At 46.7% G+C, this 26,715-nt stretch overlaps 1 protein-coding gene across 1 annotated transcript; it reads right to left on the bottom strand.

Moving 5' to 3' along the window:
- Nucleotides 1-508: 508 nt before the first annotated feature.
- On the bottom strand, nucleotides 509-26,715 carry DCAF12 (DDB1 and CUL4 associated factor 12). The gene is made up of 9 exons (XM_054987258.1): nucleotides 26,425-26,715; nucleotides 23,774-24,028; nucleotides 14,890-15,096; nucleotides 14,285-14,345; nucleotides 9,708-9,901; nucleotides 7,416-7,481; nucleotides 6,433-6,595; nucleotides 3,457-3,635; nucleotides 509-2,983 (listed from the first exon to the last, which is right to left on the bottom strand). Exons 1-9 carry the CDS (start codon nucleotides 26,491-26,493, stop codon nucleotides 2,825-2,827), a joined length of 1,353 nt encoding a protein of 450 aa, XP_054843233.1. The 5' UTR covers nucleotides 26,494-26,715; the 3' UTR covers nucleotides 509-2,824.

Genomic DNA, 26,715 nt, shown 5'->3' with positions numbered 1-26,715 from the left:
GGGTTCCTTTGTGTGCATCTCTGCCTATCAAAGCAGCCGTTATATGGTTGGTTCCATCTCCTTTGGCAACCACTTTGTGGTCGCACCCACCACTTTATGTCTGAACTCCAAAGATGCCCACAGGTTCAAAAAGGTTGGGGACCTCTGAGATGCAGTGTGCGGTGCTTATTCTTCCATCCTCCCTGGCTTTTCTTGTTTTAGCAGCAGAACTGGAACTCTTCCAAAACTCCTGGAAACTAGCTGACCCAATACAACCTGCCAGCATGGGCAGGAACACTTACACTCGGAGGAGAGAGGAAGAGGGAAACAGCAAGTGAGAGAAAGAGAAGACCTGCTTTTTTGAAACCCGTGTACTGAGAAAGCTTTGAGGAAAACAAAAGATTCTGCTTTGAGGCTTGACCAATTTCCACCTATGCGGTTCACAAATCCCCACCTGGATATCAAGAGGCTGATGGGTACATTAAGCAATGCACTCAGTGGAAAAACTTGCACTCAAGACAAATCCACATATTTGATTTTATACACCACACTCCTGAACATCAAATGGAAAAAAGTTACAGTCAATGAACAGGTTGGTTGCAGTTTTAGAATGTATCTTTTTTTTCTTTTTTTTTAGAAAAAGACAAAACAAATACCCAGTTCAAAGACAGTGACAAACAGCAAATCCTGTTGCAGGCAGCTTTACAAAGATCAAGGTACCATCGGAGAAAGGCACATTAACCTCTGATTGGTCCTGTGTGTTATTTGGATGAAATCATAGCGACGTGTAACCCTGAGACTGTGAGAGACTATCAGCAAAACTAAAGCCGGATGCACAGGGAGGTTGTTTAAAAGTACAAGTTTAACGAGGCTTAAGACAGCACCCAGTTAAAGAGACACCCTGTAACGGGAAGGAACTGAATGAAGAACCATTCCACGGGGGTGCAGTGCAGAGGGAAGGGAAACGCTCTGCATTTCAGACATGACATGGCCGTTCCGCCGGAGTGCTTCCTCTCCATGCCCAGCTTAGAACTCTTCCACTCACTAGTTTTACAGGGCACACGCAAGAAGTGATAGGTGCATGTTCACAATGAGAGGTTCCTTCAGGGACTCTCATCGGCTGAAGCATGCTATCAATTATATGATCAGTTGGCAGCCTTAGGACTGTGACATGCTGTGCATGAAAGGCCACCCACTCTACACACACTGCTTTTGCACACTGGTTGGGTATTGCTACAAGCAGTTCAATGGGATCATGCGCTGGGTTTTGCATGCCAAAGGCAGAAATTTCTTTTGAATTACAGAATTTCTATATAAGGTGTCTGCTGTGTGTCAATGACACTACTAGAATTCTAAGCAGTCCCATACTGAAAAGACATTAGGGTTTCCTCCTAAAATGCCTTTGCTTTCCCTTCAGTGAATTCAAAAGGCCACCCAAATTCCCAAGCAATTCTCACTCCAAACCTCAGGAGCCGTGACCTCTGAAGGTGCACATCGGCTTGCTGTTGAAAGTTTTACAGTTACTCGTTGGTCATTGGAAGATGCAGCAGTTTGTGCGGTATAGTCGGAAGAGTGAAATTACTTCTCTGGGGCCTTTTGCAAAGGCATTCTACTCCCTTACTCTCCACAGCAAAGAACAACAACCACATTTCAGCTAAGGAGCACAACTGGCAGAAATTATGTAAGGTTCAAGTACGGAGAGGTGAAATGTTTTGATGTTTTAGTTAGCTTGCAGAAGAACGGGTTGGATCCTGCAAATCGAATCCACCGATAATGGCTTTTGTCCTCTGGCACAAGTAGCCAAAAAACAGGCTGCAGTAGAAAGTGTCCATGGAAAGAGTTGAGGGCAACTTTCTCAATACTGGGGAGTGGGCAGGATTCTCACTAGCTCACAGCTGTAGTACCAATCCAGCCCACCAGTCCTGCTTTGGCACACATGCATTGGCTCTCCTGTATACAGCCCCCCTCCTGCCTTTTGGTACCACTCTCTCTCTCACACATATCCCATTCTCATGAGATACTAATTCCATGCTGGGAGTCAGCCTGCACCCTTACTTCCACACCAGTCTTCCAATGCAGCTTTGAAGGAAGGAACGTGGGAAAGAAGGCAGAGACGGGGGAAGGTTCAAAGGGACAGGCACCAGAGGCCTCACCTATTGAAGAGATCGCATGGCATCGTTAAACTCGTACTTTTAAAAATGATGTGAAGCCAGATGCAAGCTGAGTTGCTGTGGATGAAGCAGTGGCATCTCGTTATATAAATATTTTTAATTTTTTTCTCCTTTTAATTACAAGTCGATTTTATTCCAGGTAATCATGTGATTGACAAAGTACCTGCACGTACGTACATACACATGCGCGCGCACACACATACATACAGACGCACACACTCACGTACAGACGCACAGCCCCTGGGCTTTCACAGAAAGCTCGGCAGCAGCCGATCTAACGGGGGATTCCTACCTCACAGCAAAGTAAGGGGAACAAAGGTGAGGACGCATCGGGTTGGTTAGCCTAAGCTCGGGGCAAAGACTCAGCCGTTTTTAGGAAAGGCAATTACGGATGGGGGCCAAATCCCATTGTATAAAGATCAAAGGAGGCTAAATAAAAATTAAAAACTGTCAAAAATATACAAAACCTCCGGGAGACCAGTGGAACACAATGCTCCCCCTTGTCCCCCCCAAACGAAAAAGGGAGATAAGTTAATCCCAAGTTGCATCAAAACCAGAAGAAAGCAGTATCATCACACAATTCCTTTGTTTGTTTAGAAAAAAAAGGAAAGAAAATGTGGGGTGGGGGTGGAGAGAAAAATCGCACTAGAGATCCTCATTTAGAAACAGAGTTATTAGCTCCATAGACCAGCATAATTCCCATGGAGTCCAGATGGAAGGGGACCTCCTGCCACAAAGAGTTTCGTGCCAGACGAGTCGTAGCAGTGGGTGTAAACAGCGTTTGGGAAGAAGCTGATGTCTGAAAAGTAATTCCGCCAGGTTTCATCATGATTCTGTCAAAGGAAAGCGCATGTCAGTCAGGGCAAGACCTCTCCCGCAAGTGGCCTGCTTTGAGGTGTCCCAGGCCCACCCATCATCCCCACTGCCCCCACCAGACTGCAGGAAACTCCCCCAGTGCGTCGAGAGGCGGCCACCCCAACAGCTACAGCAAGTGTCTTGGAGGCATTTCAAAAGGTTTTATGCTGCCTCTCCAGGGAACCTGCATGAGGCAGCTTTGGATCCAAGGCTATAGCCAAGACTGGATGCAACAGCTGTAGCCAAGACGGGGTGAACAAAAATGTTCAGGGATGGAGGAAGCAAGAACTCCTGACAGGCTACTGGGCGGCAGTCATGACTAGGAACTTGCTGTTCGGCCTTTTACCCTAACCCTTTTACATCTTATCAGGAATGGACTCCCAGCAGAGGCAGTATCCGTGGCAGGCACACCTCTCTTACCACCCCCCCCTAAACCCTGCAAGGGACTCACCAGCCAGCCTTTGCCAGTTGACAGTTTGAGAATTTCGCTTCCTCCCAATTTCGATCCGCAGCAACTGTGTGGCGGCTTCTCATCCAGGAACCGCTGGGCTCGGATGTCGTAGAACAGCAGCGAGCCCTGCCCTGTCCCCACCGTGATTATGTGCTCATAGAAGCTCACAGAGCGAATTCCTGTCGTGGAAGAGGGAGGGGGGGATGTTACTGCAGTCAACCGGGGGCAAAAAATGGGTGCCTGCAGCTTTTTTTAGGCATTCGTACTTGGACTGATGTCAACCGCCGAGGAAAAAGCACGCGGCTGCAAAAACAGGCAAGTGATGCTACCGTCTATCCCATTCACCAGCAGCTCATCCGATTGCCACAGAGTTAAGCTATTCTCAACCGGGTCAGTGAAAGTGGCAAAGGACAACTCTGCTCCCGCTCCACCATGAGAGTCTACCCAGGAGACGTGCAGTGCAATTCAAAAAGCACTTTCCTGAGTGTAAGTTCCAATGAATAATACGGGGGTTACTTCAGAGCATAGTAGTAACTGACAGGGTGCCTTCCTTAGCCCAAGAATCAGGCGGCCAAGAAACAATGAGGAGTGACTGAAAGTTGGAAAGGAAGCAGTACAACACAGGTAGCTGCCCAAGAATAGGGGCCTCAGCAGCCGGTGAGAGAATCAGGACTTCTGCCAGGACTGTAGTGTACAAATATCACCGACAGAACTCCTTCCTGGAAGGCACTCCACCAGAACAGATTATTATGTTGGCCATTAGCATGAGTCGCTTCTAGAAAGAACTAGAAAACCCTGGTAGAGCATCTAAACAACGTGCAAAAGGTCCCAGGTTTAATCCCTGGCCTCTTTAGTTAAAAGGATCAGGTGGCAGTTAACGGGAAAAGAGACCTGGAGCCTACCCGTTCCAATAGACGATATTGACTTTGATGGACCAATAGTTTGATTCTGTATAAGGGAGCTTCATGTGTTCAAAGGTTTATTAATAGTAATTAAGCAATTCTGCTAGGAACAGAGGCAGCATTATCTCCAACTACTAGCTGAAGAAAAGAAATAACAGGGTGGCTGTGAAAGCAAACAAGCTCTTTAACAAAAGGAACCAAAATGAAAAGAGTAGCAAAATGCAATGGATTTATTTTGTGGCTTCTCGGTAAAACAGTGTAATTATTCATTCCTAGTAAATATTTTTTCCTTATTAGAAGATAACCTAAGAAATGGGCAATGTCTTAATTATCTAGGGAAGGAGTGCCAGAGAACATTTTGAAACTCGGACATTTCAAAGCTACCCCCACCCCACACACCTGGGTTCAAATAATTCACATCCAAAAGCACAGACTGTGCTGAAGTTAAGGGGAAACTACCTCTTGTAAGCATCTTCCCTCAGAACTATTTTGGGCACACACACTTCAAACCAGAGAGAGCCCGGCTGCTGCAATCTGAGAACATGGCAAATTGCATTTCAATGCCCCAGTAAGGCAAGCCAAGTAAGCCGCCCTCCACCCCACCCCCCGCCGCAGAGCAGCAGCCAAGCACAAACTGGTTTAGGCCTCAGCATATCTAGACTACCACAGTCTTCTTCGTCACCGCAGCAATATTGAATAATGGTTGTTGTGGGTTTTCCGGGCTGTATTGCCGTGGTCTTGGCATTGTAGTTCCTGACATTTTGCCAGCAGCTGTGGCGGGCATCTTCAGAGGTGTAGCACCAAAAGACAGAGATCTCTCACTGTGACACTGATCTCTGAAAGCCTTCGACAATACATCAATATTGAATAAGTTTGTCAGTGACTGGAAGGAAAGAACTGCAGAGGATGTCAACAGGCGGGGGATAGCAAGCACTTTAAAGGGTAAAAGGACAATACAAAAGTAATTTTTTTAAAAAATACTAGAAAAATGGTCAAAACTAGAACGAAATTTGGCAAGTTCCAAGGGCCTACACTTGGGCAAAAATCAAAACAGGCACAATTACTGCTTAGGGAATGACCAAGTACCAAAGAGCAGCGCGTAAAGGAAGGCTCAGGTGGAGGCAGAGAGAGACAACTCGATAAAAATCCTAACTGATGCTGAATACAACACAGTAGCACAGAGCCATTTGCAAAGAAAGAAGTCACCATATTGTGCTGCGTTGATAAGGGGATCAATCGGAAGCCACTCACCATGTACTTTTTGAGCACTGACCCGTCGTATCAGCAGCCTTTGCTGGAACATGTTCTCCTATTTCCTGCCTTCTTGTAATTTGAAAACACTACTCAAAATGTCATTAGGCCACAGGGTACTCTAAGGGGATGTGGCACAATCTCCATGCCTGGAAATCTTAAAAAGCAAGCTAAGCAAGCTACCCCATTGATGAATGAGAGGATTCTGTCACTGAGGCCGGGTGACTGACTGTAGATGCTCACTTCCGGCCGTATATCCATGGGGTGTGGACGTGAGAATAACACAGTCCCTTCAAAGATACATCGCTTGCACAGAACAGCAGGGCTTGAATCCAGCGGTACCTTAGAGACCAACAAGATTTTCAGGGTGTAAACTTACGAAAGGCAGAGCTCTGTGAAGAAGGGAGCTCTGATTCTAAGGTGCTAGCGGCCTCAAATCCTGCTGCTCTACAGCAGACCAAGACGGCTTCCCACCTAAAACTTGGCTTGCACAGAACTTCTGTCAGACATTACCATCACCCACAAAGATCCCATCTACTGTTTCTGAACATCCATCTAAGTGAGGTGCTTTGAACTTATACGGTGATTACTTCTAGTATTTTTATTTACTGTGACTCGCCATGTCTTCAAAAAAAAATTTCAGGAGGCCATTCATTGATGACTGCATACCTCCCACACTGTAAGAAAAGTAGTGTTGCATATATTTATATTCAAACGTTAATGTTCCCTATAACCATCCCAATGAACATCCATGATGACTTACACAGGTATCAAGACAGTAGGGGGTACAGAATCCACACGCTCACAAAGTAAGGACGCTTACCACTGCCTCGCTCCCTGGAACAGACAGATTTCACATTATGGGAAGGCTGCCGAGGGTCCAGAAAAGACACATGCGCCTGAGACCCAACTGCGTACACAGACCACTCCTGTCCATATGCTAGACACACATTCTCCCGACAGTAGGGTAATTTTGTCGAGAGCAACTGGAAGAAACAATAAGGACAATCTTTGAGAATTTGTGGAAATAACCATGCTTAATAGACAATAATAATCATGCTGAACACACACACACACACACACACACACACACACACACACACACACCCCTCTCTCACTCTCTGCCCCTCTCATATACTAAGGGGAAGAAAAAGGTTAAGAATAATTTATTTCATTTATACCCTGCCTTTCTCCCCAAGGGGACCCAAAGAAGGTAAAACATTAAAGAGTCCAGTAGCACCTTTAAGACTAACCAACTTTATTGTAGCGTAAGCTTTCGAGAACCACAGCTCTCTTCGTCAGATGCAACTTTATTGTAGCGTAAGCTTTTGAGAGCCACAGCTCTCTTCGTCAGATGCAACTTGATTGTAGCATAAGCTTTCGAGAGCCACAGCTCTCTTTGTCAGATGCAACCTGATGGTTGCATCTGACAAAGAGAGCTGTGGCTCTCGAAAGCTTATGCTACAATCAAGTTGGTTAGTCTTAAAGGTGCTACTGGACTCTTTACTATTTTGCTACTACAGATTAACATGGCTAACTCTTCTGGACCTGCGAGGTAAGCTAGGCTGAAAGTGTGTGACTGGCCCAAGGTCTCTAAGTGAGCTTCGAAGGCTAAACAGGGGCTGAGTCTCCCAGATACCCTGACGCTCCAGCCACTACAGCATGCTGGCTCTCAGATACGGCTGTAAGTCCTCATTTCAGAATTCATCACATCAGATCGGCAATCTGTTCTTTCAACCCTAGCTTGGCTCTCAACTCCAGTTACACCCCCCTTGGAAGGACTACCTAGCAGAAATTAGAAGGCACCTTTGATAGCGTATGTTCTGCTTTCCAGAGATGGAAGTACCCATCCAGGGACACTGCTCCCAGCTCCTAGAATAGGGGAAAAAAGAGTTTATCAGCCACTGGATATTCTCTAGTAAACTTTCATGTAGAGTAGCAAGACACTAAATCATCTCTGAAGAAGTCACTTGTCACAGTTCACAGCTTAGTGAACTGTAGTGGTTAAGAGCAGCAGGACTCTAATCTGGAGAACCGGGTTTGATTTCCCACTCCTCCGCTTGAAGCCAGCTGGGTGACCTTAGATCAGTAACGGCTCTCTAGGAGCTCTCTCAGTCCCGACCACCTCACAGGGTGATTGTTGTTGTGGGGATAATAATGACATACTTTGTAAACCACTCTGAGTGGGCATTAAGTTGTCCTGAAGGGTGGTATATAAATCAAATGTTGTTGTTGTTACTACAGCTACTTCTACTAGTACTATCACTACATGGTCCCTCAGTGGAACAGGCTTCCTTGGGAGGTGGTAAGCGCTCCTTCTTTGGAGCGCTTTAGGTGGCCATCTGACAGCAATGCTGACTGTGAAACTGAGCAGATCATGAGGGGGAGGGCAGAATAGGTTACATGAGTGCTTGGTTCTTTTTTTTTTAATAAAATTTTATTGGTGAGAGAATAAACAAAAGAAATTTCCCCCCCAAATTTAACACATCTAATCTCATTATTCCCCCTGCTCTATCCCCCCACCATTTTCCTCCCCCCTCCCTATTGACTTCCAACAGCTTTCCAACCCTTAACCCTTCTTATTGCTTAAATCTAATTCATTTATACTTTCCGACCGCCTCTAGTTCATAGTATCTCTTATTCTAAGCACATTCTTATTTTTTTACATAAACTCTATCAAGCATACTATCAATATAATATATATCATATCCATATAACACCACAGTATGGTATAACCAGGTTCTCAGTATCTCTTACTTTAGACATTTTCTATTTCTCTTCTTTTAAATATATATTCCATCAAATATACTATCAATATAGTATATATCACAAGACTTCGATTGTATGCTATGCCACCAATGTAGCACAGCACACAACCCAATATAGCCCAACCACATAACATATTGTAATATAATGTCTGATTCGCTACCTTATTGTTTTATACTATATACTGCACACTATATACCTCATTAATATATCTGTTTAACCATTTTCATTGTCCCATATGTTCAATGTAAAATTCCCTTAAATATTATATTTGCTTAGATTATAGTCACATTCCCCCTAAGTGGTAAGATCCCTTCTCTCTTCCCATTACAACGTTATTCTTTTCAAAATTTTCAAACTGCCACAGTTCTCCTTTTGCATCCCATATGAGTGCTTGTTTCTTGTGTCCCTTCTTACATGCCCAGGGTAATCCCGATCGCCACTTTGGGGTCAGGTAGCAATTTTCCTCAGGCCAGTCTGGCTAGAGATCCTGGAGGTGTTTTGCCATCTTCTGAGCATGGAGCAGGGGTCACTGGGGCAGTCGAGGGAGGGGGTGGTTAGTTGTAAATTTCCTGCATTGTGCGGGGGTTGGACTAGATGACCTTAGAGGCCCCTTCCAATCTTTTGATTCTATATACAGGCCTTCAGCTCTAATCTCACCTCTGCTACTGACTTCCTCATCTACCCCATGAGGACACTAATACTGGAAATTTATAGGGCTCTTAGAAACACTGAAATCATCTATGCAGTGTTTTAAGCATACTAAAACATTTTCGCTGTCTTTCCAGCATACCCATTGGAACCCAAAAGCGTTCTCCTGGAAGCAACACAAGTTTAAAAGCCTGTGTGCAGGAGCATGCAACCAATGGGCCTGCATACATCTCCAGAAGTTTTTAATGCTGCTGTATCCAGAGATTCCTTTTAAACAAGACAAAACTCACGTAGACAATTCAACCGTATTTAGCCTTCAAGATCAAAGAAACGTATTTGAAAATATGATAGCAAATCATACCAGAACAGCCAGACACCAGTTATTTTAAAAGTGGATGTGATCAGGCGGGACACCACCCATCACAGTCTCTCAGCATCTACAAGCATCAAGAACCACAACTCCTCTTTGGATCTGTACCTGCCCAATTGGAGCATTAGGGGTTAAAACAGTAAATCACATTATTATTATACCGCTCTCAGCAGGGGGAAACAGATGTACACAAAATGCAAGTTTTCCGTCAGGCACCTACTTTAATTTTATTTGCACCTCACTCTGCTTCCAGCTTCAGCAGGAGAAAGGCTACAATTTTATATCCTCGTATTCCCATTTATCTTTCTGACCTTGTTCTTGTGGTTGAAGGCAAGAGCCCGGACCTTGCAGTTGTCTGGATTGGTATTCTCCTTGGGGATGTCCTTTAGAGCCCGGTGTGTGATGTGAGCATAAACCGGGACTCGGGACAAGTTGTGTCCAGCATCGCTCTTGGCCAGGACTTCGTCGGTCACTTCCCACAGCCCCATGGAGCCATCGCGGGAACCTGCACAGACAAAGCATACCCCGGCATGCGTTAACAAGCGCGCACGCGCGCACACACACACACACACAGTCCCTTGACAAATCCCGCAAGCAAGATTGAACATGCCTCTAGGAAAGACAGACAGAGGGCTCCACGTCCATTACTTTAACACAAATATGCCTCCTGCTAACTAAGCCAGGAAACCAGCTGACACAGGACTACTTCATAGCTCAGCTGGCAGCAAGGAAAATTCTACTCAAGCGCAGCAAGCTGTCATGCTGCGCTAACAAAGGGCAAGTTCTCTAAGCATCGCATATGCCGCATAAAAGTCAAAAGACCAGCTTTTCTAGCTACAATTTCACTCTTTGCAATCTGCCAAGCATAGAGCAGTTCCGTTTTTTAAACACCAACTTGCTTCTCTGACTTGCGTAAGGTGTTACCACCCCACTTGAATGTGACGTAGACATAATGTAAAGGTATAGTCTCTCAGTGAGGTTACCAACAACGCTAAGGCACGGTGCACACAAACAGACTGACATGCCTCTAAGTTTTGCTATGACAGAACAAAAAGATACCTCAGCCACAGAAGCTGCCCCGGACAGAAAACTGACCAAATATCGATGGTTGTTGTGGGTTTTCCAGGCTGTATTGCCGTGGTCTTGGTATTGTAGTTCCTGATGTTTCGCCAGCAGCTGTGGCTGGCATCTTCAGAGGTGTAGCACCAAAAGACAGAGATCTCTCAGTGTCACCATCTAGAGATCTAGATAGAGATCTCTATCTTTTGGTGCTACACCTCTGAAGATGCCAGCCACAGCTGCTGGCGAAACGTCAGGAACTACAATGCCAAGACCACGGCAATACAGCCCGGAAAACCCACAACAACCATCGTTCTCCGGCCATGAAAGCCTTCGACAATACATTGACCAAATATCAATTACCCAAAAGGCTATCCGGAGCGACAGTATATTGCAACAAATCAGCAAAAATATATCACATTTAATAATTCATATACAAAAGTGCTCACAGTGAATAAATACAATAAATCCAATATATCAATTCCTCAACCCATATACTTGAGAAAACCTGTTCATGTAGTCATCAGGATACATACAACCAGTCAATTAATCAGGGTAAACACAGGTCATTGATGGGACATAGCAAAAACTTTTACAAAAAGCACGTAAACAGTCAAATACGATTCTATGGATACAATTTTTCTTTAAATCTCTGTGGTCTATGCCTACACAGTATCCAAACATGAGTAAAGACAAGTCACATCATATAATTTCCAGGACAAAACAGGACAGAACAAAGCAACAAGACCTAATCAGATCACACCAGTGTCTGAGGACAGAGGCCGAGTAATGCTGGTGTCAATCAATACACCGTGCAGACTGCTACTCACTCAGCTTGCTAGCAACACAGCATCATTCTGATTCCTTGGGCAAAATGAATTACGTTACGGCTCAGTTACTGTCCTGAAGGTATCTAAAGGCTACAAGAGAATTGAGGGCACATGAAAAACTAGCTGGATCCAATGTTCGGGTGAGGAAGCATTGATGCAGTGTCTGAGCTGGCCACCAGAGGTAGGCCCTGCAGTATCCCATAAAAATGCAGGGCATTATTTCAAGTAGCGTGCCTGGGTGTGCATAGCCCAGGCTAGCCCGATTTCATCAGATCTGGGAAGCTAAGCAGGGCTGGGCCTGATTAGTAGCTGAATGGGAGAACGCCAAGGAAGTCCAGGGTAACTATGTTGAGGCAGGCAAATGCAAACCACCTCTGAACGTCTCTTGCCTTGAAAACCCTACTATTAGGGTTGCCAGGTCCAGGTTGGGAAATTCCTGGAGATTTTGTGGGTGGGGCCAGGAGAGGGTGGGGTTTGGGGAGGGGCCTCAGTGGGGTATAGTTCCATAGAGTTCACCCTTCAAAGCAGCCATTTTCTCCAGGGGAACTGATCTCTGTTGCCTGGAGATCAGTTGTAATTCCAGGAGATCTCCAGCTACCACCTGGAGGCTGGCAACCCTACCTACTAGGATTATCAACAGTCGGCTATGACTTGACAGCACTTTACACATGTTTCAAGTACCTGTATTTTAGCAGGTTGGGACAGAAATTGAAGCCAAATTTTGCATCCCTGAGAATGTCAGTTTTTCCTTTTTAAACCTCAAGTATCCCCTCTCCATGGTTCAAAGAAGCACCAGTACATGGGCAGGATGGGCCCAAATGAAGCCTAGAAGCAGCAGGGAAACTTCTGAACATGCTGTGCTCCACAGCTTCCTACTTCCTTGGTCAAAGTCCCCCCTCCCTAAATCCCATGGTGCGGTCTAATCCCCCTGTCTTGACTTCATGGCTGTCTCATTCCATTTTCCGCTAAGCTTCTTAGAATTATATGAGATCTTTAAAACCTAGATCTTGGATATTGTATTATGTGGCTTGTAATGCACTGTAAAATTTACTATTGTGCCTGCATGTCTGGCATACGGCTTATATTGTGCAGGATGCACACACCAGAGAAGACAAGGAAGCTGACTGTAAAGCAAGCTGGACCTGCAATTGAGTCGGAGCCCGTTTTTCTGTACTTGCACTGCCACGAACGTGACTTATCCCACGTCCAGCCTGGGCCAATATTGCAGAGTCAGCTGGAAGGCAGCTGTGGCTTACAAAACATGCAGCTTTGATCAAACCCCCGGCATCGACAGGCCCTGCGGGAGAAACAGGATTTTTGCTCCCTGGCACACAAACCCTCCCAGAATCACAAGGCAGGTCATCAGATCGGCCAATCTCTACAGTATTCCAGGAAAAAAAGGCACAATCCACCGGAAATTCTTCTGGCAGGAGCCAAAGGAAAATAAACAGAACCTGATCAAAAATGGTGTTCCTGCACTGCTCCCATTAGATTCCATGGAGGATGGTCAGGTGCAGGGCCGGATCTAGCACTCCCGGCGCCCGGGGCAACGCTTGCCGGCCCTCGCGCGCACGCACAGCACGCGCACGCTCCTGATGCGGCGTGATGACGTCATTTTGATGACGTCATCACGCCGCGCACCGGAGGCAGCGCGGGGGGCTGAGAAGCTGCCCGCGCCATTCGCTTCAGAAGCGAATGGCGCGGTCGGCTTTGCAGCCCCCCACGCTGTCTTTCGCCTGCCCCGTGGGACAGGGGGCGACCAGCTTGCCGCGCGCCCTCTGTCCTGCGGAGCAAGCAAAAGGCAGTGCGGGGAGCTGCGAGGCTGCCTGTGCCATGCGCCTGCCCTGCGGGACAGAGGGCGGCCAGCTGCCCCCTCTCCTGCGGAGCAAGCAAGTGGCGTGGGCGGCCGCGCTGCCCTTTGCCTGCCCTGCAGGACAGGGGGTGCGCTGCAAGCCAGCCGCCCCCTGTCCCGCGGGGCAAGCAAAAGGCAGCGGGGCTGCCCATGCTGCCGCCTGCACGCTCTAGGAGCTGCTTCCGGCACCCCCTCCCTGGCAGCGCCGGGGGCAGACTACCCCCCTGCCCCCCCTCTAGATCCGGCCCTGGTCAGGTGCTTCCAATAGACTGAGCCCTGTATCTAGAAAGCAGTCTGCTCAGAAGAGGTTGGAAATCTTATTGCTTGAATCCAGTGTGATGTGAGTTTGTACACAGCCTCTGAGAAGCAAATAATAGCGGGTGGTACAGTGGGAAGTGGCGTGGCAAAATTGCAGTGATGTTTTAGGCGGCATCTCCATCTGCAAAAGATGCCGACCAAGCATTCTAAGGATTCAGGGAAGATAATGGATTTCTCTTTTATAGAAGAGACACAAAAATCAATGCTTAAAACTGAAACCAGATCTAAATTAGAATCTCAATTATAGCAAGTGCCTCTTTTGAAGGAAAAACAAGCGTATAATGAAATGTTAATTTAATGCAAGGCATGTAACAGGTAACATTTCTTTATATAGCTCTCAATATAACTAATACACACATTGCGTTCAAACAAGGTAAGCCAGTCCCAATTCACCATTTTCACTGTTGGTGCCGTGACACAGAGGAGTGGAGAAGAAGGCTTCCATTGTGACGGGTTAATTTATAGCAAACATTTATTGAATAAAAGCAAAAAAGATGTGTGAAGACGTATTTGTTTGGGGGAAAAAATACATGAATTATAAACTGAGAGCTAGCATTTAAGCCATGAAGTCAATCAATTACTTATACCGCTTTGCTTTGAAGCACTCCAACTAGCAATTTGGTGGGGATGCTGAAACAGAGATATTTCTAGCCGCCCCGTGAAGTTGCTGTTCTCAAGATCTCTTTAATTTTGGAAGCAATGGGGCCGGGGAGGAAAAACACCAGGGAACAATTTACATATAGACTGTACACCCACTTAAAGCCTGACCTTTACAACAAACCAGTATTTCCTCAGTAAGCAAAGCCATATGCAGAAATTTAAACATTACCAGAAACAGCCATGGTGTCACTGATCCACGCAATGGAAAATATCCAATCTTTGTGTCCATCCTAGGGAGAAAGGGGGAAAAAATGAGGACCTAGGATGATAACAAGCCAAAAAATTATTTGCCTAAGCACCAAATGCTGCTAACTTTCCCCTATTTTCACTAAAAAAGCATGTGGATTTTTCCTCAATAGGCATCCAAAGGCCCTGACCTGGATAGCGCAGATGAGCCTGATCTCATCAGATCTCAGAAGCTAAGCAGGGTTGGTCTTGGTTAGTAATTGGATGGGAGACCTCCAACGAAGACCAGGAGGCAATGGCAAACCGCCTCTGCTGATCACTTGCCTTGAAAACCCCACCAGGGGTCGCCGTAAGTCAGCTATGACTTGAGGTCTCTCTCCTCCACCAGGCATCCAAAGATGCTTGATGTGAGTCACCTGCTCTCAGGCGCTGACAGAATTATAAGCAGAGAAGCAATTCCGGTACCCTTCAGCTGCTGCTCAGCTCTGCTTGAAAATGTTAAGTGTTTCCTGTTAGATATCAAGACATCATCACACTCAATGCTAAGCAACACTTAAAGGCCACCCCTTGGTAGGCCAGGTAACTTACGTCTCCCACACACACAGGATCGAGAGTAGGCAGACGATAAATGGCAAGGCTGTTGGGGTTGTCGCCTCCAGTAGCCAAGAGGGTCCTTGAAGGGTTCAGCTCAATGGCGTGAATCCCGCAGCCCTGCTGATTGACCATGTCCGGTTCCCGATCCTTCAGAATGGGGATCTTGGTAATTTGACCAGTCTGGACATCGACCACGAACAACTGGAGAGAGGATGGAAAGTCAGAAGGCTGCAAAATCAATTTTGGTGTGGCTCTTTGCCCAGGCTAAATAACCAAGCTCACCACGGATGGGAGAGAATATTATGAGCAAGGATTTTGCTCAGACACGATCCCTGCAAAAGGGAACAGGAGATTCCAGTGCAGTGACTGCTAGCACACTGGCCGTGATCTATCTACTGAGCCAGTGAAGTTGCCAGTTCAAGCCTCGTTTCTGCCATAGCTTAGTAGACGGCTTGAGGCCCCACCCCCACTCAATACTGAGCTCCTGCAGACCCAGTTTAGGACACCCTCTAAGGGTGAGAACAAAATGATGCACGTGAAGTCCTACATACAAATTATTTTTATTTATTTGATTATTTGACTTCTATACTGCCTCTCCATCATGTTTAATGCTCGAGATGGTTTACAACCTAAGATATAAAATAACCAATACATAGAACAGTCTAAAATTCAATAAACGGTGCAATATTAAAAGAGCATAAACATTAAAAACCTATAATGCAATATAATACAAGTACAAGCCCATAAATTACAAACAGCAGCGCCGTCACTATGTTATACTCACGCCCATTACTGTGAGCAACTTTCATGGATCATTTGATTCAACTCACTTAAAATGATTCTATAAAGAACAGAATGTTACCTGCGCTAAATAGTTATCCTTCATACATACAGAAGGAGCGTAACATCATCAGTCATTTAATTATAAGAGCTTTACTTAAGTTCTTCAGGGTAACTCGTGCACAGTCTTCTGCTCTACCTAGTCATCCAAATTAGCAGCAAGTAATAATCCCTGCATACATACATACACACCTCGCCTCTCTCTCACACACACACTCTTTACACAACACACAAAATATAATCAATTAAACGCACAGTTAAACGCAGATTTAAAAAAATCACACCCCTGCTTAATCCCCACTGTTAAAAGCTACAGGAAAAAACAAGTCTTATACGCAATACTGGAAAACTTAAGGAGTCTTGGAATCTGATAGCTCTCTAGAATGTCCAAGAATCGACCCACACACAAAGACCCCTCTCCCCACACATTCCCAGGGACCAAATGACAACCCAATCGAAGAAGAGAAGTGCCACCATTGCGTGGCAGTAACTGAGAGAACCTTTCTATGTGCTCAACATCTTCACTGAAAGTTATTAAGCCCCAGTCTCTAGTGGGGCCCACTGGACAAGAAAAATGTTCTTCCTAAATCACCTGAATAAAAGGGAGAATTAAGGGCTACCATCATCCCACACAGGGCTGGAGGACTATTTCGATTCCTTGGCGCCAGCATCAAAATAACTCTCCACAGTTATGAAAAAAATATTTCCAGCTCCAAGGAAACAGCACATCATTTTTAGGTGCCTGAGCAACCAGCCTCCTGGGGTTTCGCCAGCTGTGAATTTGTCTTGAGACTAAGAGCAAGCAGCAATTAAGACTTTATTAAAAAGGAAGCCCTTCCCGTTTCTGTATTCAGACACCCCATCAATCGTGTGTTTGTTAATAATGGGCATGAATTGAGTTGCTTGTTGTATACATGTACTTTCCCCTTCAATGCAGAATGCAAATGAAAGCTTCCTGAAACCGTCATGCTCCAGTTTGACATGGTGCTTAAATGGAACATTAAACTCATCTATGACTGAAGGCTTCTGAGACCAGGAAGCTTCCAAACACGTTCCATGACCAGCTGCGGCCATATCCAAGCAGGGATCTAAATGAACCCGACTCCTTCAGGTTCAACTCTGACAAATGAGCTCCGTGGACTGAATTTAAGCTCACTGTTAAACGTCAACTGTTCAAGAGCCTGTTCTTAGGATGGGTTGGAGAAATGACAGTGTAGAGCTAATGTATATAAAATTTTACTAGATGATCAACAGGAGAACCGGTGTGCTTTAAATGGTTAGCATGTCAGACTAGGATCTGGGCTGCCCAGGTTCAATTCCCCTGCTCTGCTATGGAACCTTGCTAGGTGACCTTGGACCAGTCACACATACTCAGCATAACCTACCTCAAAGGGCTGTTGTGCAAACATAACACTGATATTGCACCAGTTACATTGGCTTTCAGTGGAATTCTGGATTAGGTTCGAGGTTTTAGTTCTGACCTTTAAAGCTCTTAGCAGACTGGAACTGGCATATCTGTGGGACTTGCCTCTCCCCATACTTTCCCTGGAGGGCCTTTCATCTGGTAGACTAACAACTGCTGGTGGTTCCCGGCCCCAGGGAGGTTCGCCTTGCCTTGACTAGGGCCAGGGACTTTTCGGCCCTGGCACCGACCTGGTGGAACTCTTTGAATTCCTAACTGAGGAGAAAAATCAGGATATAAATAAGTGAAACCTTCCAAACTTTCTTAGCTTTTCCTCATAGAAAAAGTGTGCCAACATCTTAAAACATTTTAGTGGCGTTTTTGTAGCCTAGAGGTGACCATTGCATGGTCCTGCGACGAGAGAGAGGGCACCAGTTGCCTGACCTGCCGACAGAACAGTCAGTGTGGGGTGGTGGTGACTGTGAGATAAAAAAGGGATCCTCTATTCTAGGTGAAACAGGAATTTTGCTGAACCAGAAATAGATAATTTATAAATAATATGCATGATTACAGAGTATTGATCAGGTATTAGTTTCAGAATAGGTCATAAGCTTGATGGTTTCCTAAAATGATCCTAAAATGTTTATTTGTAAACTCAGTCAAAAAGACATGGTTGCCACTTAGGCTTGAAATAATGAACAGACTGTCGCAGATACTTTTTTTCATCCGTTCTTCACTTACAGAACCACCCTGTTTCAAAGGTGTATTAATACACTGTTTTAACGTAGATGAATTTTTATTGTATTTTAATATGCTGTTATCCGCCCTGAGCCCGCTTGCAGGGAGGGCGGAATAGAAATTTGAAATAAATAAATAAATCTGTCTGTGGAAACACGGGTCTGGCAAGATCTAAGACAGAGATGTTCCGCCAGGCATATGGTGGTTGAGGTGAGTGGACTCCCCCCGCCCCCATCAGCCTCCTGCCAGGAGGGGGACACCGTGCCCCTAGTCGGCACAACATCTAATAGTCTGCCAGCCACTCCACAGGTTTTGGGTGTGGAGGGACTGTGCGATGTGAACACCGCTGGGTTTTATTAGATGGAATTGTTTTTATTAGGCTACCTTGTTTTATATTTGTGATGTGATCCGCTCTGAGCCTGTTTTACAGGGGGGAGAGTGGAATGCAAGTCCAATAAATAAAATAAAACAGAGGAAAGAACTATGTCAGCCAACTTAGTTTCCCACTGGGGAGAGAAGTGGGGTAAAAATGAAACAAAATTGTTGTAACTAACAGCAAAAATATGGAGCAGAAGTCTCGTTTGCCGGAGCTGTAAACAATAACTGACCTTAAATGCAATCATTAGGAACAGGGACTCGCTGACTTCACGAAAACTCGTGAGTCGTGAGCTCCGCTCCTGCTCTCTTGCCCTGTGTCAGACCCCATCATTCGCAGGGCTGTCTCCATTTTAACTGTGGGCACAATTAAATTTTAAAAAGAAGCAGGTTAAGTATGCTCTGGGAGCACTTTGAGGCAGGAACTTAATTATAGCAGGCATTATTGTAACGATTAGAACTGAAGAAGCTCAGCAAGGAGGCATTCATACAGACCTATCCTGTTCTACTGCATTTTCTCCCTATCGGGTGAGGAAGAGGCAGCAAGAGCTATTTGCAAAGGCTTCCGTGTCTACTTTGCAGGCTGCAACAGCCTCCTGAACAGATGCCCTGCTCGGTTCCAGTGGAACACCATGAACAAGATAAGGAGGGGGGCGCATCACAGGGGCCCTTTTCAGATGCTACAAGGTGCAGTTGGATGATAACAGCTACGCAAGGCATGCTGCGCTGCTTTCGGGGCACACTGCTTTGCTACAACCGCAAAACATGGGAATTCCCTTTAAACAGGAACTGGGAACCTGAGGAAAAATCCACCTCTGCTCCAAGACGTGCAAGTCGTTTCAGGAAAAGCTCAGTTTTTAGACAGATTGCACAAGCGAGCTAACACAATAAACTAAATAGACCACTTGGAATGCATCTTTGGCAAGAATCACTACATGCAAGCAATTCAATTAAAGCTCTGAAGAGCAATTTCTCCTAACAAGGAGAGTTGCTTTGCCACTGAAGGGACCAAAATACCACTGGAAAAATCCAAACCAGAGAACCTTCCCCTCCTCTCGCCAGCTTTCTAGGTTGCAGGAGATTCCATATGCAGCGTTGCAAAAAGAAGACACCAATATTGTAAACTGCCCAGGGCAAACTCCAGCTGATTTCGGATGCAGCCGTACAAAAGCTGGGCAAAAGCTTTCTAGCTGCTCCAGCCCAAGCGCCGATGGGGATGGGTCTTCCTCTCTATTTTAATCTTACCATCCTAGGAGGCTGAGGGACAATGACTCGCTAAGGGGCTCCCAGAGACCTTTGTCACGCAGGAAGCATCAGAGGCCATCCTGCGCCATATGTTGGTCTATGATTCAGGAAGCAACACCAAGAACCTTGAGGCTTCAAGCTCCCCCCCCCCCAGCTGGCTCTGGTACAACCCTCTGCCTGGAACCACCTTCTCCATTCCCAAGGAACAAAAATGGAGCCAAAACGGAGCTTCTGTGAGATTGAGAGAAATGTGGAAACAATTTGCCACAAGCCCTAACCAAGTCATTCCAGGGAAGCATCAAACATTGCATGGTGTGTAAATGAACACATGCTAGTCACACCTGATTTTAAAAGAGCAGGAAAGAGACCTGAACAGGGACAAACACATAATTCAAACTAAACTTCAGAGTTCTATACAGCAATCAAGATCTGGTTCTGAGACAGCAGGGACACCTCGCACAAGAGCAAGCATACCCTCTCCCCAATGGCCAATAGCCACAGGCATGCAGCAACACCCAGATACCATTTCTGCAACCGGCAGAGGTGAAGCCAATCCCCTACTTAAGACTGAAGCGTTTTATTTATTTATTTGTTGGATTTATGTCCAGCCCTCCCTGCAAGCAGGCTTAAGGCAAGACACAACACAGCTCCAAAGCAGCATGAAGAGTTACTGCTCAACACGGGCCAGTGACAGAACGAAAGAACGGCATGTTCCGTTACAGGCTCACTTTATTAGGAGCATCCCAAGAAGGGACCCCACAGCACCTAAAAGCCTTAACTGATTTTTAGGTCTCAAATGAATCTGAGTGTCTTTAAGGGTTCAGAAGACTCCCTTTCAGTTTTTGCTTCAACACCGCAACACGATAGAAAATCTGAAGTCACAGTTCAGCATTAAATCCTTGCAGCTGCTAGACAGAACATTAGCCTCAGAGCTCCAATCGTACTCATTTCCTACGTGACTCCGAAGGCTTGCCCGTAAAGATGAATCGAGAACTATCATTCGTTCAACTACTAACCAGCCCTAAGGGTAAGTCAAACTTCCAAATACTTGGGAAATCTGTAGCACGGCACTTAAGTGGCTGGGTTGTAAATTAGTACTCTGCTGGTTCGAATCCCTCTACTGCCCTGAGCTCAGTAGACGGCCTTGGGTCACCCACTCCTCTCAGCCCAACTCCCTGGCTGTATTGTGGGGATAACAACAACACTGGCCTTGTTCAATGTTCTGAGTGGGGCTGTCCACAAGAGCACTCTCTCTACAAGTTATTATTATTAAATCCATGATATGGTTTAATGGTAATTCCACAGCAAATAAGAGTACATTTTTCAGATTTACACACTATTTCACAATTTTAAGTATTGCATGGCACATAGCTGGAAACATGTCTGTCTTAGATGACTTTTAAAAGCATATCAGAAACTTAAACAATACATCTGAGCATTTCCTCGGCTCCTTGGAGAAGTAAACTGGACTAAGGTTAATGCCGTTTTTCTCACTTGGCGTTCCTAATGAAAAAGTCAGCTTGGAAAATGTTCTCTTGCTGCTTGAATTCTACAGGATGCAATAAGAAGCCATCCAGAATTCCTCAATACCCCTCTGAATTTAAATAATGAATTCCGTTACATCTGATTTCTTAACTGACTGAAAACATATACAAAGCGAGAGCACCGTGTTTAATACTGGCAGTTCAACATTCCCAATTTCAGAGGGCAGCAGGGCATGCCAAGGCACTTCCTTTTCCATGACTGTTAATGGGACTCAAGAGTCGATCAGTCATCCACTCAGAACGTATCAATCCAACGAGAGAGGATGCATTTTTGAAATCTGGCAAGCTCTTTACAGAAAAACTGTCCACAGAGTAGGAAAAACTAAGGCCCCTGCTTGTCTAGGTACCTTGCTCAACACATTTGTATCACACATTTCCAGCTTTATTTTAACTAACCTGTGTTCATCTCTAAGCTGGGAAGGAGCTGTGGCTCAGTGGCTGAGCATATGCGTTTCATGTCAAAGGTCCTAGGCAGAATCTCCCGCGTCTCCAGTTACAAACATCAGGTAGAAGGTGATGGGGAAAACCTCCACCCGTTGCCAGTCAGAGTAAGTGATACCGACCTCAAAGGACCAAAGGTCTGACTCAGCAGCTTCATGTGTTTTCATTTGCATCAATTCAAATTGGATGCTCAGGTCGATGTTGAAAGAACCAAACTGCTTCTATACTAGCAAATCTGCCTTCTTTCCAGAACTATCCCAGAAACACAGATGAGTTGACTGCAATACAGCATTAACACAGGGGCCCTTGTTTACTACATAGCCACGATCAAGCTGAAATTACGGATTACAACTTCTGGTATGACTGCCGTGAATGGCCACTAACATTTGAGACACGTAGTATTCAATTTTTAAAAATTAGTATCACACATGGCAACAGATGAAAAGTTAAACAGTAGACAAAACTAGAAGGGGCTTCTAGCGATCTAGCTCCCGGGGCTGAATTTATTCTTCCCCACTCACGTTCCACAAACTGAACAAGAGGCAGAAGTAAAACGATTCCCGAGCAACAAGCTAACCTTCAGATTAAAGATTCAGTAACAGTTTTCCTGCTGTTCAGCAACTAGTCTGGGTTCCCCGTTTGGGCAATTCTTTAGTATTATGACCAACATCCTATCAGTCCCAATCGCTTTCCCAACTGCATGCAGAACCTGTCCCAGACCAGCATCTCTGATAATCAGCTTATAGCACCTGCCAAGGCCTCCTGCAATTTACGTCTAGGTCAACAACTGCCTAAGTTTCTTTTTCTTTTCACACTGCGCAATTCACTCTGCTCATGGCAAAACGTTTAGCCTTTTCATCAGTAGCATTTTAACACTGCACTCTATAGTTCCTGGACAGGTGGTGAGAGTTCTCCTCATACTATCGCTACTACTACTTACTTAGCACCAGTCAGTTAAAACGCTGTACAAAGATGTACTTACTCTACTTAGAGACTGATTTTCTGCCTTTTCTGCCATAACAGACCCCAAGGCAGATTATACTAAAAAAACCCTAAAATGTTGAAGATCCTAACATAAATCAGTGGCATCTGCTGGAACAAGGAGCTGTCTTGCACCGACCTAGATCACCGGTCTCTCTAGATCAGTATTGCCTACTTGGCAGTGGCTCTCAAGGTCTCAGGCAGAGGTCTTTCTCATCACTGCTACCAGATGCTTTTACCCAGAGGGGCCGAGGATTGAACCTGGAACCTCTTACATTCCAAGCACATGCTCTGTTAACTGAGCCACAGCCTCTCTCAAATGAGTGCTGTTCAAACCTTCTCCACAGCCCTTCGGATATTGGAGCTGTTGCTGTCTTGTCCTTACAGGGTCTGTGGGCAAGGCAGAGGGAAATTCCCCACCCCGCCCCACCCCCAACACGGCAAACCCAAACCCAGGCATGCTGGATGTTGGTCTTTCTTCCACAAGAGGTAGAACCTCTCACCAGCCCCGTGATAAAGACCCAGCCCAGCCAGCTCGCAGAGGCACTAAGGAGTGCAGCAGCATTCAGTCCTACTGGCAGCAGCCTTTTAGATGTTCCCTCTGCTGCCGTTTTCTTCTTCACACAAAACTCCTTGCAAAATCAAGCAAACCACACACCCGCTGCTGAAGGCGCTGCAGGTCAGAGCTCTGCTGCTCCAGATGTTGATCTTCTCCCAAAGGTAGGGCCTCTCCTTTTCCAGATGTTACATACTTGTAATCCAGAGGTCTCGCCATCTGTGATACCAAGCGTGTAGCTATTTTAACTAAGCTCGTATATCTAGTCCAAGGAGGGACTGTAAGGGAGGCCCTCCCTCCCTGAAATGTCTGTTACCCTCAATTATGCACTGAGTACCATTTTGACCCCTCTGTAAAACTCACGGAACCCTTGGTAGATCTCTTGCATTTGTCAAAAGCCAGGCACAGAAATGAACTTGGCATTTGTGATACTGATCACTGCGCTTTTGTTCATCAGTCTATTCCGCTATTACATCAGGATACACCACCACCATTTAATTTAGAATCACGCTCTTTCCAAGTTCTTAGGCAGTCCTGCTAATAAGTATACTTTCCTTCAATACAGTCCTACAAATATTTTTTTCTGATATATATATATATATATATACAATATATATATTGTAAACTTTTGCCAAAAACACAGGTGGTGAGATTTCGAGTGGAACCTCAGTTTGCCTGTCTCTTGCTAGCCTACTGTGCTCACTGCTGATACACGGAGAACAAAACATAAAGGAGCTCAGACATGAGCGCACTTACTGTGTTGCATTTTGTCCCACACACCACTTGCCGATGATTCAGCCACTGAGATGCAAACACTTTATTCAGGGTCCCGAGGTGGAATTCTCGCTCCTTCAGGAGACTAGGCAGTTGCTGGGCTGCGTACCCATGCAAGAGCCGGTGGTAGCTGGACTCATTCTGCATCCGCACCTCTCTTCCTTTCAAGTAGCATACCAGAGACCTTTTAACTGGAGGGAGCCGCTTCCTTTTGTGGACCGAGTGATCCCAACCATACTATGGGAAAACATCAACAGTGCATTGCATAATATCTTGGTAATCATATAGTGTCTGTATGTCAAGTGTCACCTATCTCAGAGAGGAATGTTAATTTAAGATAACACCACAGCATCCTTGACTGGGCCGGATCAAAACTTCTGTATCAAACAGGTGAACTAGATACCAATAATGCTTACAGCTGCCCAGGTTTTCAAAGTCATGCCTTATTCAAATCTTAAGCCAATACTAAGTAAAAAAACTTTCCCTCCAGAGAACACAGGAAATTCCAGGTCTCCAGAAGATCTGCAGCACCTTTTGTTATCCCCACAAAGGCAAAATTCTTGGGGTCTTTTCGGGAAAGTCATCACAAGTAAACCAACATAACATCCAAATAAGCCTAAGGAGTAGAAATACAGCATTCAAGTCCCTCTCAGTCTGTCTCCTCGTTTAATGTTCAGGGACACTCCTGGAGTCTCATCAAAATTTAGACGGCAAGCCTTCAGAAAGCAACTATGTTTAAAATCTACTGTGCTAGTAAAATTTACAATTAAAATAAATTACTCCAATCATTTTACTTAATACGGTCCTAAAATCCTATCAATAGCTTGCAAGGGATTTCCCTCCAACAGTACTTTAAAAGTTATGGCTGTCGCAATAAGGCACCTCTTTGGACCATGGGGAGAAAACACAACCACTTGTTTCTAGCTGAGCCAAGATGCGTTCCCCCAGTTTAGAAACATTGTGGAAATGTTGTTTTACCTTGAGCAGCTTGTGATGTTAAAGCACCTATGAATAGTTTAAAATTTAAGAGGGCTAGAAGAGGAAAACAGACCAGGGAACATGTTAAAAAAATATTACATTGCCATGGGGGAAACCAAGTTGCTAAAACTGGAGAGATTGATTCTATCTTCAGTTAGGCTAAACCGCTGAGCCTGCAATACAAAAGGGAGCATGCAGGATCCGACCTGAGGAAACCAGGACTGAAATCACCGCTTGCAATAAAGGGCACTGCTCTTGTGCAGGATGCTGTTCCTTAGTAAAGTAGTTTCTGGTGGGTAGCCGCATTGGTCTGTGGTAGAACAGCACGATTTGAGTGCAAGCCAAATAGATTTCCAGGACATAATGAAAGGATGCTCTCTTGGAAGCTCATATCCTGAAAATCTGGGTAGACTTTAAGGGCTATTGGTACCAAATCTTACCCTGGAAATCTAATCAGTCTTGAAGATGCTACTGGACCCGAATCATAGAGTAGGAAGAGGTTTCCAGGGTCATCTAATCCAACCCCCTGCACACTGCAGGAAATTCACAACTACCTCCCCTCCCCACACACACCCAGTGACCCCTGCTCCATGCCCAGAAGATGGCAAAAAAATACCAGGAGATTTCACCCTGAAAAACTAATTGGTCTTGAAGACGCTACTGGACCCAAATCCCACCCTGGAAATCTAACAGGTCTTGAAGGCGCTTGGTCTATTTCTCAGCACTGTTGCTAAACAGCGAGGCAGTAAAACATGCCCCAAATCCTCAGGACAGATGCCTGGGCGACATCAGTGCCTATGCCGAGCCCTAGAGCTGGCAGAGGAAGAGCACGGCAGCCCTCTTTCTCCAGCAGTTCCGCAGGCTTGCAAGCTACCTGTCCCCCTAAAGGCCCTGGAGGAAGGATGCTGCCCTCTCCTTCTGGAGCCCTTTCCCTGTCCCATGGGACCCCCCCCCCTCGCCACCCACAAGCCTGACCCTCCATGCCCCCCCCCCGGACCGACCTGCCGGCTCCCCTTGGAGACCCAGCCCCGCCAGCCGGCCCTCCGTTTGCAGGCGGCCCGCAGCATGGAGCCGTGGGGAGGGGCGGGAAGGCGGAGGAGAGCCGAGGCGGTTAAGAGGCTCCGAACACGGAATGCAAAGGAGGGCTCGGGCGGGGGCGCGGAACGGGCGGGCGCCGGGGGAGGGCGCTTCCCCAGTTCCGGCCGCGTGCACACGTTACGGCCCAACCCGTGTAGAGGGCGCGCGGCGCGCCGGGCTCGGCAGGGGCGAAGGGGCCCCGCGCCCAGCCCCGGGTCCGCGCGGGGGGAAGGCGGCGGCTCCACCAGAACACGCGCGTCTCATCAGGCAGGCGGGGGGCTGGTCCCCCGCAGCAGAACACGCGAGTCCGCCGTAACGTGTGCACGCACGGCCTGCTAAGGAGCGGGAGGCGGGCAAAGGGGGCAGGCAGGGCCGCCTCCTCCGCCGCCCAGAGGGAAGAGGCCAAGGCCGCGGCGGAGCCTCCCGGGCGAGGGGCAGCCTACCCAGGGGCCGGGCGCGGCGTCCCCCAAGGCCGGCTCAGGCGCGCCAGAGGCCTCGCTCGGGTCGGGCCTCGCGAACCCCGAACGCCCCTCGGGAGGAGGGCGGGGAGGGTCCCGCCGGGCCGGGCCGGGCCTCACCTGCTCTCCGCCGGGCCCCGCGGCGGGGGCGGCCGCTCTCCGCTTCCTGCTAACTGTTTTCCTGGCCATGGCGCGAAGGGACGACTCGGGCGCGGCCCCGGCCCGGGCCCCGCATGAGGGGAGAGGGGAAGGAAAGGGCCGCCCGCCGGCGCCGACGGAGCATGGGACGAGCACCGGGCAGGCGGGCGCGCTCTTCCTCCTGCTCTTCCTCCGCCGCCTCCTCTTCTTCCTCTCGTCCTCCTCCTCCTCACCCCTGGCCAACCGGGCGCCGCTCACGGCATTTTGCGCCCG

This window comes from Eublepharis macularius, chromosome 8, assembly GCF_028583425.1.
Source record: "Eublepharis macularius isolate TG4126 chromosome 8, MPM_Emac_v1.0, whole genome shotgun sequence".
Taxonomy (NCBI): Eukaryota; Metazoa; Chordata; class Lepidosauria; order Squamata; family Eublepharidae; genus Eublepharis; species Eublepharis macularius.
This window is presented reverse-complemented; position numbering and strand designations above follow the sequence as displayed.

Excerpts from the sequence above, each read along its gene's own strand:
- DCAF12 (XM_054987258.1), bottom strand. The coding sequence starts at position 26,493 with ATGGCCAGGAAAACAGTTAGCAGGAAGCGGAGAGCGGCCGCCCCCGCC. Across the intron at positions 15,097-23,773 it reads GTGGGACAAAATGCAACACA|TTGTTCGTGGTCGATGTCCA; the intron begins GTAAGTGCGCTC and ends TCCTCTCTCCAG. Across the intron at positions 2,984-3,456 it reads CAACTGGCAAAGGCTGGCTG|AATCATGATGAAACCTGGCG; the intron begins GTGAGTCCCTTG and ends TTCCTTTGACAG.